General features: G+C 39.5%; 2 protein-coding genes across 3 annotated transcripts in view; one reads left to right on the top strand and one right to left on the bottom strand.

The window, feature by feature from the left end:
- Positions 1 to 3,373: 3,373 nt before the first annotated feature.
- Positions 3,374 to 8,666, top strand: LOC116289194 (uncharacterized). Of its 2 annotated transcripts, XM_031696073.2 has the most exons (6): positions 3,374 to 3,480; positions 4,624 to 4,676; positions 5,255 to 5,683; positions 6,065 to 6,619; positions 7,889 to 8,091; positions 8,516 to 8,666. In XM_031696073.2, exons 2-5 carry the CDS (start codon positions 4,637 to 4,639, stop codon positions 8,077 to 8,079), a joined length of 1,215 nt encoding a protein of 404 aa, XP_031551933.1. In that variant the 5' UTR covers positions 3,374 to 3,480; positions 4,624 to 4,636; the 3' UTR covers positions 8,080 to 8,091; positions 8,516 to 8,666. The 2 variants fall into 2 exon arrangements, with proteins under 2 accessions (XP_031551933.1, XP_031551931.1); XM_031696071.2 differs by having other exon boundaries at positions 7,889 to 8,666.
- A 58-nt stretch (positions 8,667 to 8,724) lies between these two features.
- The window catches only part of LOC116289208 (adhesion G protein-coupled receptor V1), a gene marked incomplete at its 5' end in the record, with an annotated part of 81,044 nt that continues 73,073 nt past the window's right edge, over positions 8,725 to 16,695 (bottom strand). Inside the window, 6 exons of the mRNA XM_089038007.1 lie at positions 8,725 to 10,094; positions 10,876 to 10,935; positions 11,771 to 11,962; positions 12,681 to 12,802; positions 13,200 to 13,357; positions 13,872 to 13,974. Coding sequence (XP_088894133.1) covers positions 9,831 to 10,094; positions 10,876 to 10,935; positions 11,771 to 11,962; positions 12,681 to 12,802; positions 13,200 to 13,357; positions 13,872 to 13,974 — 899 coding nt within the window. The remainder of the gene's footprint in view (positions 10,095 to 10,875; positions 10,936 to 11,770; positions 11,963 to 12,680; positions 12,803 to 13,199; positions 13,358 to 13,871; positions 13,975 to 16,695) is intronic.

Raw genomic sequence — 16,695 nt, 5'->3', positions numbered from 1 at the left:
GGCGTAAGAGATATAAAATCGAGGTACAAATCGGTAAAAGATGTTTTGAAGTTCGGTCCGAATCGATAAATATTCAACTGAAACGGATCACCAGCGCTGCACGAAACGATATAGCGCTTTTGTTTTCGTTATTATTTTATGGACAATGCGTGGCTGACCAAGTAGAACCCTGAATTTCAAGTATCTATGATATGATAATCAGTTAAGGGGAACACGAGGGATCAACCCACTTCTTTTTTGATATGCTAATGTCGGTTGCTATGACAATCTTGACGTCACACACTTGAAATGTTTTTCGACATTTCTGTCTACCGCTTTTAGAACATTGTCTCAGCCGGAAATGTTGAATTACATAAATTCAATTATTAACAAAGTAATATTGAAGTTTGTGACAGTTTTAGCTTGAGTCGATTATACCACGTGATCTTAATGGGAATTACGTATAATATAAAAAAATATTATTTTGGTCTCTTTTTATTTCGGATAGAAGCTTCATAAAAAATCCAAGAATAAAAATATAAGAAGAGATAACTAGATAAAAACTAGTGTGAGCTGCGTCGGTGTTTATAATGAAACAGTAATGATAAAAAGGTAAATTATACACCGTGAAAAGATGAAAACACTTACTGACGTTTCGGACGTTCATGACATGAAATTTTCGAGTCACCCCCAAAAAAATAAGGAATATTAAAAGCGATTTTTTTCTTCGAAAATCGCGAAATTAAAGGTGTCGCGGAAATTTCAGGTAATGAACTGCACATTAGCAATCTTTGTTTTTTCCCCGTTTGTCCTAATTAAAGAGGAACATGAATAGGTAAAATGAGAGCTGGGGTTCGCCTTTTTGGGGCTGAGACTTTATACTCTGCTCTCTCAAACAATCTAAAACAATCAAAAAATGGGAATGGGATTGAGATTTGACTGAAACATAGGCAGGGACGACTATGGGATTTGGTCAAAATAGAGGATTGGAAATGGGATTAGGATCCCCCCCCTTCCCATTCGCTTCAGGACCCTCTTCTTCAAATATCATTTGCAAGTGTTCTAAATATATATAAAATCTCATTTGTTGAAAATATTTTTCATTTCGAGAATTAATACTGTCTTTATGCAGCTGACTAAAAAATCGAATGGAACTTTATCTGACAATTATTTTTTATATAAAACATCATTTGCTTTAAATTTATTATAATCACACCGCAGTTTAATTTAGCCAAAGATAATTTGATATATGACTTTACAAATATATAGAAACACGTTTGAAAAGATTATTGTATATTAAAAGGGTGTTGATCTTGCTGTAAAAGTTAAAGCGTTCCCTGAAGACTTTCCATTAATGGCCGGAAAGAATTCTGTCAGCCTGAAAAGCAACTTCGTCTAGCACTACACAAACACGAATTGTAATCTCTATATGTGTTTGGTTTCGAACAATAAAAACATCAGTGCGAAGGGAAACGAAAGCGTTAGTTTAATTTAGATTTAGTTACTAAGAAATTACCATAATAACTTTACCGGTAATACAGGCGACAATCTTGAATGAATCTGAGACAGAATGACATGATGATAAAGACATTTGAGTGAATGAGTTTTCTCGCCATTGAAAAAAAAATTTACTTTCATTTGCTTCTTTGAGAAAGTTTATATTCGTTTAGACGAAAGAATAAAGTTTAAAAAACATAATTGTTCTTTATTTTGATAATAAAACATCCAAACAAACCTCCACGAAGATCATTTTTATTTCTTATTATATAAGTCATCAAGGCCATCACAGGTGTTTGTCTCACTTGATAAGTCGGTGATTGCTTTTATATACTCAAAAGGGTGGTCTTGAATTAAGGAGAGAATTTTTACAGACTTGAGATCCATTAAAACTACGAAATAACAATGGGTTTAGAAATAAAACTTCAATCTAAAATTATTTGAAACTAAGAAATTCAGTACTTCAAATTCCCACGATGCATGTCTTTTCAGAATATCTAATAACCATATGTTTTTAGTTCCAGTCTATATATACTCAGTATACTAGCAACTTTCCCGCTTCTAATAGCGCAGCGCAACCGTGACGTCATAAAAACGAAGACAAAGGCGAAATTCGGACAAACAAACTTACAAGTTTATTTTCAGCAGATAATTTTCACAGCCGATCGCAGTTGATCTTAGTTTACATGGGTTATTATTATAACTTTAAGTAAAAATAATAAAATCGTTTCGTATAATCCTCGTAGCGGTTAAACAGAATGCAATGTTTGTCCGAATCTTTAAGCTATTTTTAGAATCAGTGCGCTGCCGAGACCCTTCAGCCAATGATATCGTGTGAACTTGACATTATACTGACTTCAATGTTTTCAATCTATAGTTGTTGTTTTTTCATTTCATTTTTATTCTATTTTATTTATTTATTTTATTTTTACAGATATACATTGATTATGTCAAGCTCACTCTAGTTGAGATTGAAATACATATGCTGCTTTGATTAGCCGAATCAAAATTAGAGAAGACGAATAAAAGTAAGGATCCTTTTACGACATTTGGAAATTTTTTAAATCTTGTTTTAACCTAGACCCTTTTCTAAGATTTCACTTCACTTCACTTGCCTTGAATTTCAGCTCTGAATTTCAGCAGTTAACGAAAAAGAACATGCGTGGAAATCAATTTGCGACACGTCATACGTAGCCCTACCTCCAATCGATCACTTTGGAAACGTAGTAACATCGATTGACAACAGTCGCATGCCAGCAACGGCCTCTTGGATAATGCCGAGAGTCTTCTGGGTAGAGTTGCGCAATTTTCTTAAAGTTCGTCAAGCAGGGCCGTAGGGAAATACCTGATGAAGTTATTTTAAGACTTTGTCACAGGCAACCCATTAAATCATATTCGCCGACCGTCTAATAGTTCCTGTTATGCAGTGGAGACAGTGAAGGTGAAATCTGGCTGAAAGTCTTATCACGTAGCTATTGTTGCATTTAGTTTTTTAGTCTTTCAACAAGGTATTCGCCGATCGCATAACTGGAATTCTCCGGAAACGTCTCAGTGCCGAGTTTCAATCAAAGATGATGGTTTTAGCGTGTTTTGAGAAGTCCGTAGGAAATGCCTTTATTGAGAGATATTCCTTTTTTTACCTTTTTTCTTTCCTTTCCTTTCCTTTCCTTTCCTTTCCTTTCCTTTCCTTTCCTTTCCTTTCCTTTGCCTTTCTTTTATTGGGTAGGGACGTAAGGGAGGGGTCTGCATATAAAAAAAGAACACTGACCAATATTTGGTGACAGACGGAGTCAGACAATAGAATGAAAAGAGCACCAGTTTAAACCTGTTTTCATAGTGTTAATATGTTCCGGATCCGATAAATAAGTCATTGCAGTCAAAGCTTGCAAAACGTCCAAGAACGTAGACCTAGAACACTAATTCTGTTATTATATTAAAAAAAACACAATTACCAGAAACAAATGAGCAAGAAACAAACCTGAAAAGATATTGATTGTCCACAAGGTGAGAAAGAAAATAAATAAGGCCGTTATAGGAATCGGTTTGGTAATTGGTAAGTTGTCTTGTATATTATATCGACCTTAGTGCAATCTGTTTTTCATTAAAGTAGTGTCAACAATCAGAATCACTAGAATATGAAGAAGTTTTTCATTCTAAACCATTTTCATTTTTTCGGTGACCCAGTCAACTATAGACGCCGAACGTTTATTTTTGTTTTGGCTTCCGTTTATCGTAAAAACAACAAACCGAGTTGATGGAAGCCAAAAACTCGAGGGTCAATTTCCTACAATTGCAAATCATAAGAAAAACCGTAGATTTATTATACAGCCAAGAGAAGAAGAAGGAACAAAAAAACAAGAATAGACCTCGTGTCATTCCCTAAAGTATCATTTCTTTGTTTAACGGTTACGCTCGGTAGCACATGAAAGGACACTATGAAATATATATATATTGGATACAAGCGATAGAGTGCAAACAATTAATCCGTGAAACACTAATTACTAAATAGTACAAAATAGTGTTAATTAAACAATAAAAAACAATGGAATTTGCATGAAATTGTGCTATTTAGTATTACTAAAGTTTCACGGTTATATTGTTTACACTCTACAACTCAAACAAAAGAATCTTATTTTTCAAGAGAAATGAAACGTTGTCTGAAATGCATGGGAAAACATTACACCCGAGTCGAGGAGGTCTATTGTCAAAAATATTAGCCAACGTTCGGTATTTTGGTCGAATGTGAGCACGCACAAAAAAAAAGTCGAGTCGAGGCTCTGTGGGGAAAGAAAAGCCAGAATGATTACGACTACGTCATTGTTTCCTAGTCCGGAGCCTCGACTTGAAATGTTTTGTGTTGTCAAGGTTTTTTTGTGGTTGTTGTGCTTTCCCATTTCCAAGATACACATATTTGCAATTTATGTCTATTTACTGTCTTTACTATCACTTAGTTGTGAAAAAAGACAAGTACTGTTAATGTGTAGTAGACTAATAAGTCTACGTATGTTGCTTACGATTCCGACGCCATTCTGAACCAGTCTTACAATTCTTCCTCCCTAATTTTAGGGAGGACCCGGGTGGCCCTAGAAATGACCTAACGAAGCGACTACAGTATGATCCAACTCTGAATCACTATTATTTTTGCAGGAAATTTCCAACTATGATGGCAGCTCGTAATTTTATGGCCAAGTTGATTTTATGTGAGTATAAAAATAAACAATTCACCATCTTCCATACATCTATTCACTGGTCAAAGGTTCAAATTTGAATAATTTTTTGAAACTGCCTTGGCGCTTCGCTATGTGTTTGACCAGTGAACCGATGTATGGAAAGTGGTAAATGTCTGGTTTGCTTTTATTTTGATTGATATACGGACCTTTTCCGAGATAGGGAACATATGCATTGTGGTGTAGCTTCGGTACAACCATCTTTTGATTTGCATGCCTTATATGGTGTTGTTTGTACCAAAGCTTAGACCACAATGGATCCGGTTAATCGAACTCAGGAAATACCTATGGCAATGCCAAAACTTAGATTCAACCAAGATATGGTGACTATGAGAATTAGAAATTTGAATTCCCCCTAAACTAGTTAGATAACAAATACGATATTGAAATTACGCCTCTAGCTTTGTAGGATGTATTTTCAACCAAACTTACCCTAAACATGCATTCTTGTTTTACAGTGCTAATGGAAAAACCGTGGGGACCTCGATTAGCACTGTAAATCATTTGAAAGCACTTGTATATATTTTAATTCACAAAGTCTGTCTTGGCAGGTCTGACTTTACAAGGTGTAATAGTTTCACCGATGAGCCTTGGTCTTGATCGTCAACGACAGTTCATTCAACAATCCATTGAAAGTACGGTTTCCAATGCATACGATCCATTCATTAGACCTTACCAACAACTCAAAGCCGACAAAGCTGAAAACCCTTCGACCGAATCCGCGCCGAACGAAAAACCCCCAAGCGAAACTTCGCCGAATGAAGAACCCTCCAGCGAAACTAAGCCCAATGAAAAACCCTCCAGCGAAGCTAAGCCGAATGAAAAACCCTCCAGCGAAACTAAGCCGAACGAAAAACCCTCCAGCGAAAGTACGCCGAATGAAAAACCCTCCAGCGAAACTACGCCGAATGAAAAACCTAATTCAGAGGGGGAAAAGAACAAAATGGGAAGTTTTAAGATTGATGATGGAGATGTCATTGGTAAGAAGTTTTACTAAACTAGTTTCTTTCCTCATACATTTTCTTATCAGTGCGCTGAATCATGTGGCTGTTTAAGAAGACGCCATTTTTATTCAATATGGCGGAAAACTTAGAAATGATTTCTCTTGAATAACAGACTGAAAACCAAATCAAATGTGACGCGATTCAAAAAACAAAGCCTGTAAAACGAAAAAGACAAATGGTGTTCCTTAGATAGCCCCATGACTCAGCGAGGCTGCTACTCGTTAACGTTTTCCGCGCGAGTTCGGAAAGGCCAACTAATGGTTTGCTTGGAGAGCATCTCTTCTTAGCATAAAATTAATTTTGAATATATTTTGTCAAATGCGCATGCGTAACATTGTCATTGGTTCCTTTCCAAAGGTGGCGGAATATATGAAATTAAACCAGATGGCATGGTTGCCATGGATATCAAACTCAAGATTAGTCCTGGAGCCTCCTCCCCTGCGCTATGTCCAGCCCCGCCTTGTCCATCAGAAGCTCCAAAATCAAAATCAACGAAAGCGCCCATCAATATTGAAAACCCACCGACAACAGTAACCCCAGCACCAATTGCGGTCACCGCGTCAGGTAAAATACCGGAAGAAACTTTATATTCAAAGCCAGAATCCAGTTCCAAAGATGAACCAGTGTCCAGTCAAGTCAATGTAGAGGGGCCGAATGAACATAATACAGCCAAAACCTTCGAAGCTGCCAAGCAAGACGTAAAAGGAGAATTTCCAAAAACTACTTCAATGACCATTAAGGAACAAGAGGTGAGCACTCTTCCTTCAAAGGAAAGTCTTACACCTATTACCAAGGACGAAGAGAAAACAAAGGCTTCGTCTGGTGGGTTTGGTGAGTCTCGTAAAGCACTTGGTTCCAGTGGTGAAGGTGCTACGAGTTTATTCAGTGATGCTGCCCAAGCACGACTGAAAGGTCAGAAAACTCTTAATTATGTAACCATGAATTTTCCGAAAAAACGCATGTAAAATTGTCGAAATCCATTAATCCTCACGTACCCTTCAACGAGTGAATAAAAAGGAAACTTACATCGTGTAAGAATTTTGGTATATTTTCATTTTTTATAAATCTTACATGTTTATGTTTCCTTATGAATATAATTATCAATTGAAGGTAGAAAGGGTCTAACGCTACTTACTACTCTACCGCCACGACTTGCTTAATCTGCGCATGCACAGACAGAGCTTCATTCTATTGTATAACTTGGGGTCTTTTGTTGTTTCTATTGAATTACTGTAAACTGTGTCCAGTACCCGAAGAAGGAGCTCGGTTTTGAGGTTGGTCACTAGACTTGTCCTCAGTTTTTACATGTCGAGCGTCTCGTTTGAATGCTCTCTCCTGTTCTACGACAGTACGGTTTTTCTTTGGGTTCACTAGTTTTCTTTCCTCACTAAATTCGTGAAATACGAATTCTAAAGCTCGATTTTATCTCGCTTCGAACGCTCGATTGATCATCTTGCTTAGCTGACTTAGCAATCATTCACACAGCTTGTCTGGTCGAGATTTGGATAACGAAGAGGTTTAAAGGTTTTGCATAATCACGTGCAGGCGCGGCGGCCATGTTTAATGGCAAATCAATAAAATCCTTTTCTCCGGAGAATTGAATTATTCTTTATTGAAAAAACTTAAAACGATCGTTAGAACAGTATTTTCTTTCCCAGCTATCGTCATTAGTATCAGTCCCAGTCCCTCCAAGATCTGGGGAGAGGAGACTAGTGTAGGGCTGTCAACCCCCGAGATATTCAAATCTGGAGATATTGATAGGAAAGGGACATGACGTCACAGCGCGTCAAAAAGCGCGCGAAAAGACGTCTTTTGCTTTGTAACATTTGATGTGATTGGTTTATTTCTGACAAATCAGATTAACGCTTATATTACAATGGCCTGCTTGCAAGAACAGTTTATGAGGAACGTTTTGATTTTGTTAGCGATTTAAAATAACACAAACGTGACACAAAATAATTGGAATTTTATGGTTGTGAAAGTCGAGTCTCACAAGACAAGAAATGGTCAGCTTTAGGGATTATCCGGGAGATTTGATACTCTAATCTGGAGGCCGGGAGATACGGTCCAAAATCTGGAGACTCCCGGTTTATCCGGGAGAGTTGACAGCCCTGCTAGTGACGTATGACTGCGAAGGCGACTAAGGAAATCCTGGCTGATTTTGACACTTTTATTTTTCAGCGATTAAGCAAAATCTTCGTCTGGGAAGTAAAAACCTGCCAGAATTAAACAAACTACAAGCTGCCTTATCTGATGCTGCTACAGCATGGGCCTTCAACTATAGGAACGCGGATTTGGGCAGAAGAAGTGATTACATGGCGAAACCTCGCCGCATCTACTACACACATCAGAACTATGTTCCTATGCAATAAGAGCTTTTACTGGTAAGTCCGAGCGACGCATTTCCAGTTGCAACTGCTCAAAAAAACCTCTATAAAGCAAAGTTCTCTCAATGTTTTAACCCTCGCCTGAATCGATCAACAAGACAACGAATCCTTTAACGAAAAAAACTAACAATAGATCTTCGTTGATTTTGGACCCTGAAGGCCTTCTCCCATTCGATTGATGACGTACTTAAACCGTCTATAAGGCTCAGGTCAAACGTCGAACTTCACATGCATGAGCCAAACCTAATTACATGAAAGAAGACCGCCTTGTTATCATTTGTTTACATTAGGTTCGGTTCATGAGAAGTTCGACTTTTGACCCGAGCCTAACAGCGCTAATCTTCAACCAAGGGCCTTTGTCGTTCACGGCCGGGTTTCACATGCATAATATATATATTATATATATCAACATATTTCCAAGATGGCGTCTGTGCTTACTCAACCCAGTTTATTCTCAACTTTGGAACGGCTAATACAGTATGAAGTCATTTTGTTGCGAGAAATGCCCCTGTTCCAGTGTCCTGGGAGAGTTAGACCGAGACTGTCCGGCGGAGGAGCATTGGTGCCAGAATTAAAGTCTCTGAGCACCAGGGTGATGAAAGTGATAAAACCAAGAAGAAAAACAATACAGTAAATAAAACAGTAGTTTATTGTATAAAGTCTTTTGAATATACAATCCATATTAATAACCTTAAATTGTATGCTTCATTTTAACTCTTAATGTAGCCTTTGATGAATAAATATAAATATTATCAATCGTATGTAGTCATCACACAACATTTAAAGAAACACTTGCATTAAAAAATGTAAGGGTGGTACGCCCTTGCTTGTCACGTGATCATGTGGCGCCTAGTTGGATGGCTAGCGTGGATGTTTTCAAACCTTGTTTCCCGTTATAAAGTATTTGGCCATTCAACTGGGCGGGAAATAACCACGTGATCAGCAGATGCTGTGAATATTGCCAGTCTTATTTGTCGCACAGAGAAATATTCGAATTACAGATATTTATCAATAAAAAAGCTACAGAATTAGGAAGAATGCTAATCTTACAAAAATGGCGATAATTTCAGATTTCATCTCGTACAAACATATATGCCGCCAAATTACGATAATATTCTAGTTTTTTTATACAAAAAATACCTAATTGAAATCTATTTTATTGTGACTAAGTTAGCAACTTCGGTGGCGCTCGTTTTCAGTTTACTTTCTTTGGAGCAAGCGAAAATTTTCTGTTTTGGAAGCAACCAAAAACATATGAATCCGCTGTCACTATGAGGGCTGGTCAGCAGTTCCTCTTGTAAATTGAAAGTCTTACAAGTGCGTTGAGCATGGGCAAGCAAAAGCTCGAATACTAGAAGAGGGAATTTTTCTTTCCTTTCTTTACAAAATATTTTTTTAACGTTTGTTCCAAAACACTGCTTATGTGCTTGTACTGGCGGGCCTGCTAATCATAAGAAAACTTTTGCTTGTTCAGAAATAATCAAAATATAGATTGCCTACGAAGCTTTCTTACAAATACTATTATCACGACTGCAAAATATTAAGTATATATATTTAGTTGGTTAACACATTTCTTTGCTTGCATGTGAAGTCATCGCCGCCATTTTGGATGACTTTTTTTCGTTGATGATCGTCATATGTTCTTTTCGTTTTAGAAGCTGCGTATTTGTCATTTCTCTTTTTTTTTCAGTTGGAGCTACGCCAAGCCAAGTGCTTAAGTAGGAAAATCTAGTTGATTATAAGTGTGTGTCTGGTATGGATATTCTTCTTAGTTCAAAGTGCTCTGCTCCACGACCATACGGATCTTTTTCATCATCAAGTTCTGGGTCAAAGTTTCCTCCCGTCTTCAATGCAAAGATCAAGTCATCAAAGTCTTGGGTTTCCATCTCGTCTTCAAAGGTCTCGTTTGCTCGACCAAAAGAACCAGTATCGTCCATGTTGATCATCAACTTGCGGTTACTACTTGGCGTTGCTACGTGATCAAGTTCATCCCATTCGCTCTGTAGATAATAAAATCATCCAGTTAGCTTTAATCATGGTTCTTGGGGAATCCGGGAGTGAAGGAAAGTCTTTTGCACCTTATATTGTCTATTTATGATGATGTAGCAATCAAGGCGTTGCTCGATACTGTTGGATGGTAATCTAAGTGCATTCCATTTTATTGATCTTGATAACCACTTATTTTTGATCAAAGTGAATGAAAATACTCGGAATAATATACGAAAGCCAGAAAGATTGATTATTATAGAAGTCAGGTTAATCTTAGTTTAGCTGTTTTATGGAATGCATTTCATTTTTAAAATTTCAAACGAAATTTAAAACTTGTTTGTTCAACTTTCAATTCAAGGATATTTGTCATTCTGTCCCCTTGCAGACCAAAAAAAGTGTGTATCTATTAAATATTGGTAGTGCAAATTCTACTGGTTGTATGATGAAGAAATAGAAAACGCGTTCGCGTGCTGTGTGCAGTTATAAAGCACGCAGGGGTTGGAATAACACGAGAGAAGTGTTAGGAGAAGCACGACAGTTACGGAGTGCATCTCGACACTTCTCGAGTGTTCTGCCAATTCCAAAGTGCTTTATAACTGCACACAGCACAGCAAGCAAGTTTTTATTTTTTATTTTTTAAGTTACATAAATGACAAAACTACTGAAAGTGCGCGGCGTGCTGTGTGCTCTCATAAAGCACGCGCTCCCAACCAATCAGAACGCGAGATTTAGAACAGTTGTTTTATAATAAGGCATGCAATATATTTTTAAAGGAGTAAAGGAGCCACTAACAAATTTAGTTTTTCTAAGTAGAATCGGTTGGCCTCCATGTGTTGACGTTGATTCTCGTATCTGTGTGTATGGGTTAAATCGATTAGAATGAATGATAAGCTGTACCCAGGAGAAGAAGAAGGGTGGGGAGGGGGTGGGGGATGGGGGGTTCTAGGATGTCTATGGCCCTCCTTCTCATTGGCATTTGTGTTACGTTTACAGATGTTTTGGGGTGACGAGGGAGGGATATATTGCGGGTAGGTCACTCGGGGGAATGACGCCAAAAAGGGGAACTCCGGATACAACTGTTGAATGAAAAGTTTCAAAAATGTCTGTAGCAGATTTCTCATGACTGACAAAATTGGCTCTTTCTTGGTGTTGCAGGGCACCTTAGGCATGAAGACAATAAAACAAAAGCCGAGAGCAATAAGTTTGGAGCTAAACAATACCCTGCAATACAATAACCCGAACCCAGAATACAATACATCCTGCAACCCATCGCACAAACTCCGTAACATTCGGATCGAATTAGCAATGCCTGCGGATTGAACGGTTGTCTCGAATACCGTACCGTGACCGTGCGTGTTGCGTGACTGTCATACGAAATCTACACTATAGTAATTAGTTGAAAGTGAGTCATCCAAATTCTATTCGACAATGTTTGCAGGGTGAAATGACTTAACTGTGTCTCGTGTCGATTCTGCCGGGCTCGGCGTCGTACGTGACTAGAGTCGATTGTTAGTTCTCTCCTGTGCTTCGAGGGTTTTCCAGGTTCTTCAAAGTAATGGGCCGTGAAAAATTGGTAGGACACGGAAGAGGAGAACGACATAAAAGCCTTCGATCCTACCGACACTTTTGGCAATAATTAGTTTCCCTAGCCGTTTAGCGCACTGGTAGGTGGAATAAATAGACTTACCGGCATCTCGGGAGATTGTCCCATCTTGAATCTTTTCGAGCTGCCTGAACTGTGTTCTGTTCCCATCTGACTTCTGAAGAAATCATCGTGGGTTTGGATTGGGGGCGGCTCCCCCCTGAACGCGTAGGTTTGCTTGAAGACCCCACGTACTTGATTACGTAATACGAAGAAGAGGATGAAAACATAGAGACCCTGAAGGATAAAGGATATTTACATACAGATCAGCGCAACGATATTCTTAACCGAAATGTCGAGGAATATTTCAGTTCGCGTGCTTACGTACGTAATTTTTTGTTAGCCAATAGTAACCCATATTGGATACAAGCGAAAAACGTCTGCGCATGCGTTAATTCCTATTTAAATTAGTCAAAACGTCTTCATGCTATTGTAAAAATGTGTAAAGGTGGCTTTCAAACATGCCTGATAATTTGGACTTCACAAAATACCAAATTTTAAAATTACTTTTGAAACTTGAGACTAATTCTTTCATATTGACTTAATCAATGCAGTATCTTGGTATAAAAAAAGCCGGTATACTTGAGAAATTTTTTTATGCTCGGAGAAAATGAAGATTTATTTTCTCACTCACACGCTTCTAAGTTCTTAGAAAACGTGCTGAAATGCACGCATGCGCAAACGTTTTTCTCTAGTGTCACCATAACAAGTGTCAATTAGTATTATGGACCTCTATCACACGGCGGCCATGTTTATTCTCATGAGAATAAAAACCTTTGTTTCCCCAGCATAAACTAATTCTTAAACGCTTGAATTTGAGGCTACGCGTGGTGGAATCTATTGTTCAATCCAACATTGAAAATACTTACTGTAAAATGCCTGTTGCGATTTATAATTCTAGCTATTCATTAAAATGTTATTTCTCTTGTAATGTATGTGTATTAATAGTACATACCAGTATGACGTCAAGGATAACGAATAAGATAATCATCCACAGGTAGCCGTAAGCCAGGTGAAGACCAGCAAACAACCACGTGATGGCTACACCTATGAACAGTATGATCACGTTGCGTACCTCTGTTGATAACAAATGGACACAATATAATGTAAGAATGAAATAGTATCACCGCTAATACGACTGTTCACCAGTCAGAGAGTGAGTCAGTGAGTGAGTGAGTGAGCGAGTCAGTGAGTGAGTGAGTGAGCGAGTCAGTGAGTGAGTGAGTCAGTGAGTGAGTAAGTCAGTGAGTGAGTGAGCGAGTCAGTGAGTCAGTGAGCCAGTCAGTCAGTGAGTCAGTCAGTGAGTCAGTCAGTGAGTCAGTCAGTGAGTCAGTCAGTGAGCCAGTGAGTCAGTGAGTCAGTCAGTGAGTCAGTCAGTGAGTCAGTCAGTGAGTCAGTCAGTGAGTCAGTGAATGAGTATGGTAGTTGGCATAGTTAACTTGACAGAGTCCATGCTAAGGAAGACACTTGATACCTTTGATATTGTAGTGTCCTCGGTATATATCATCATAATATCTCCATTGCATGGTGACCTGGTAGGCTTGAGTAAACACCACAGCCACGAACATTAGGAACAGTAGCGTGGGTACAACGACTGAACTCAAGGCAGCGTAGGCATTGGGTATGAAGCACCTAACAAATACAAGGAATACTCCATTTAACTTTGGGCCATTTCGCTCATTTTCCTACAAAATAATTCGAAACAGGCTTTTTTCGAGTTCGAAATTGCCGCTGTGTTCCTTGATTATAGAACCCTTTAACTCAGGGCTAGCCCCATTTCAGTGTCTAAGATTTACGAATGCCCGAGTATGCACTCTCGACCCCAGAGCCATATCATACTTACTGCGCATGCTCTCGAAATGCTAGTTGTTCGTCGAGCATGCGCAGTAAGAATAACAGGACTCTGGGGTCGAGAGTGATACCAATAATAAAATATAGAATGTACTACTTCCACAATACAGAAACTTTGAAACTCCACGGACCTTTACTGTAACACGTGAATATTCTGCTCACATTAGCTAACCCTGAGCAACAGAGAACTCGACAGTTATTGGCCTCTATTTTAGACATCGACAAATGCCTTAGTGATAGCTCGCTCGTTCTCGCCCAATATACGTCTATTATAAGGTTTTGATATAATACTTACATATCGCCATTCAAGTGCACATCACCATACATTTGATGAAGGTTCCAAGAAAAGGCTGCTTGTGCTACGATGATGTAGAGTACTATGATGACCACCGGGATACCTGTGGAATGAGACACACGTCAGACAATGTTCCATGAGGCGGCACACTAGTGAATTCAAAGTAACATCAAAATTGTATCTAGTATTTTTTATCTCGCTTTTTCAAAAATACAATTAAGGGTAAATTTAAACGACATATTTCCGTTCAGGCAACGCCACAAAATGTAGTGAAAGCGAGAGAAGGGTTAAGACTAAGTGTTTCAAGACGTGTTCGTGGGGAAATAGTTATGCCTCTTTAATCAAACAATCACTTCTCTAAGTATCTAATTACAACTGCGTAAGCTAATATTGTAACATCTCCCCTTTTATAATGTTTGAAATACATGGCTGGGATGATATAGAAAAATTTTAAAGATTTAAAAAATAAATGACCAAACAAAATGGCTGACTAAACTACGAAATGATTATATGGATATTAAAGTTCAACTGTAACAAAATCAATGTCCTATAAATGTTCGGTAGTCAAGTAAACCGATCAGGTTTCTTAACCACTCTCTGACTTCTTCGCAGTACAGGTGGATTGACCGCGGGTTCTGACGCAGGTAGAACTTGAGGTGTCCTTGCACTGTCTGCCTCTGGTGATGCTTGTGTGTCACTAGCTGGTTCTTTCGGTGCTTCGTCGACGGGCTTTAAAAGCTGTCTGTTTCGGCGAAGTAACTCTCCGTTCGACTCAACTAGGTATGACCTGTCTGAGAGTTTCTCTTTACAGTTCCCTACTTCCCAGGGCTTGCCTCTCTGGTTTGGCGCTACTCTTACTTCTTGGCCTATTTCTAGGTCTGGTAGGACCTTTACATGTCTGTCGTAGTGACTTTTGGCTTTCTGGCGCTTAAGGTGGATTTTGGTTGTCACACCTTCCGCTACTTTGGGATACAGAAGGTTAGTTGCTATGGGGACTAGTGTCTTTGTTCTCCTAGACATCAAGCGCTGTACTGGGCTGCTCTGCATTCCTTGAGTGGGGGTATTCCGATAATCTAGCAAGGCTAACCACGGATCTTTACGGTCTTGCATGGCTTTCTTGAGCAGGCTCTTGGCTACTTTCACTGCTGATTCCGCCTTTCCATTTGACTTTGGGTGGTATGGCGATGAGGTGACATGTTTGAACTCCCAGTCTCTTGCGAATTCAGCAAACTCGTTGCTGACGTATTGAGGCCCGTTGTCGGATACCAGCACATCGGGTATCCCATGTCGACTGAACTGTTCCTTCAGAAACTTGGTAATGGATGCTGAGGTTGTATCTTTCAGAGGACTTATTTCTATGTAGTCTGAGTAGTAATCTACCAAGACTATATAGTCTCTGTTCTGCAGCGTGAAAAGATCTGTGCCTAGTCTGCTCCAAGGTCTGTCGGGTATTTCGTGCGACTGCATTGGCATGCTGGGGTTACTTGGTTGATATTCTGAGCACACATGACAAGCCTTTACTGCATTTTCGATGTCGTGGTTCATTGCTGGCCAGTAAACGCGATCTCGTGCTTTCCTTGCACACGCCTCGATTCCTTGATGACTTGAGTGTAACCTCGCGACTACTTCAGATCTGAGGGCTCGAGGTATGATGATGCGTTGATTCTTGAATAAGATGCCGTTGTGGAGTGTCAGTTCCTCTCGGAAATGCCAGTAGTCTCTGATAGCTACTGGTACTTTGTCACGTACGTCAGTCCATCCTATTAGTATAGTATTCTTAAGTGACTGCATTGTAGGGTCTTGCTCTGTGGCTTTTTGTAGTTGCGCTAACCTTTCACTTGTGACCTTTACATTGTCGAGGGGGTTGATTCCTTCTAGTTCTAGCGCAAACACTTGGAACTCGTCTCCAGGTTCTCCTTGGTCTGCGAGGAAGGCTCGTGAGAGGTGATCTGCCACGTACATTTGTTGTCCTGGCTTGTAAGTTACGTTCAGGTTGTATCGCTGTAGGCGTAATATCATCCTCTGTAACCTGCTGGGTGCTGCTAACAAGGATTTCTTGAAGATCGCTTGCAAAGGTTTGTGGTCTGATTCTACTGTTATCAGCTCTCTCCGTGTGATGTACTGGCTGAACTTTGCACAAGCGAAGACGATTGCAAGACATTCTTTTTCGATTTGTGCGTAGCGTTGCTCAACTGGTGTGAGAGTTCGGGATGCAAACGCTACTGGTTGGCCGTTTTGAAGCAAGGTTGCTCCGAGGCCTTTCTCACTAGCATCACATTGGATAGTGACTTCTTCGCTCATGTCATAGTACTTGAGTACTGGATGCGCAATCACGAGTTGTTTAACTTCTGAGAAGGCTTTGTCGTGCTGGCGTGACCACACAAATCTTGCATTCTTTGTGGTTAGTTCACGAAGAGGCAGTGCGACTTCTGATAGTCGAGGGAGAAACTTGGAGAGATAATTTACAAAGCCTAGTAGGCTGAGTGTCTCTTGCTTGTTGGTAGGCTTTGGCATTTCGGTCACTGCTTTGACCTTATCTGGATCTGGCTTGAGTCCGGTGGATGACAAGATGTGTCCCATGAACTTCACTTTTTTTCTCCGCATGATGAGCTTCTTGCTGTTCAGCTTTAAGTTGATCTGTCTTGCTCTCTTGAGCAGACGTAGCAGATTTTCGTCATGGTTTTTGTTGGCTTCTGCTAATGTGTCACCGTAACCGACCACTAACATATCGTCGCGGAGCACTTCCACGCCTTCTAGGTCTCCCAGTCGCTCGTGTAGGGTGCTTTCGAATTCCTCTGGGGCTGAGCTGACGCCAAAAGGCATG

The sequence above is a fragment of the Actinia tenebrosa genome, unplaced genomic scaffold (assembly GCF_029948245.1).
Source record: "Actinia tenebrosa isolate PJP-AT-01 unplaced genomic scaffold, QUT_ActTen_1.0 PGA_scaffold5__44_contigs__length_20552954, whole genome shotgun sequence".
Taxonomy (NCBI): Eukaryota; Metazoa; Cnidaria; class Anthozoa; order Actiniaria; family Actiniidae; genus Actinia; species Actinia tenebrosa.
The sequence above is the reverse complement of the archived record's forward strand: the minus strand, read 5'-3'. Positions and strand labels throughout refer to the sequence as shown.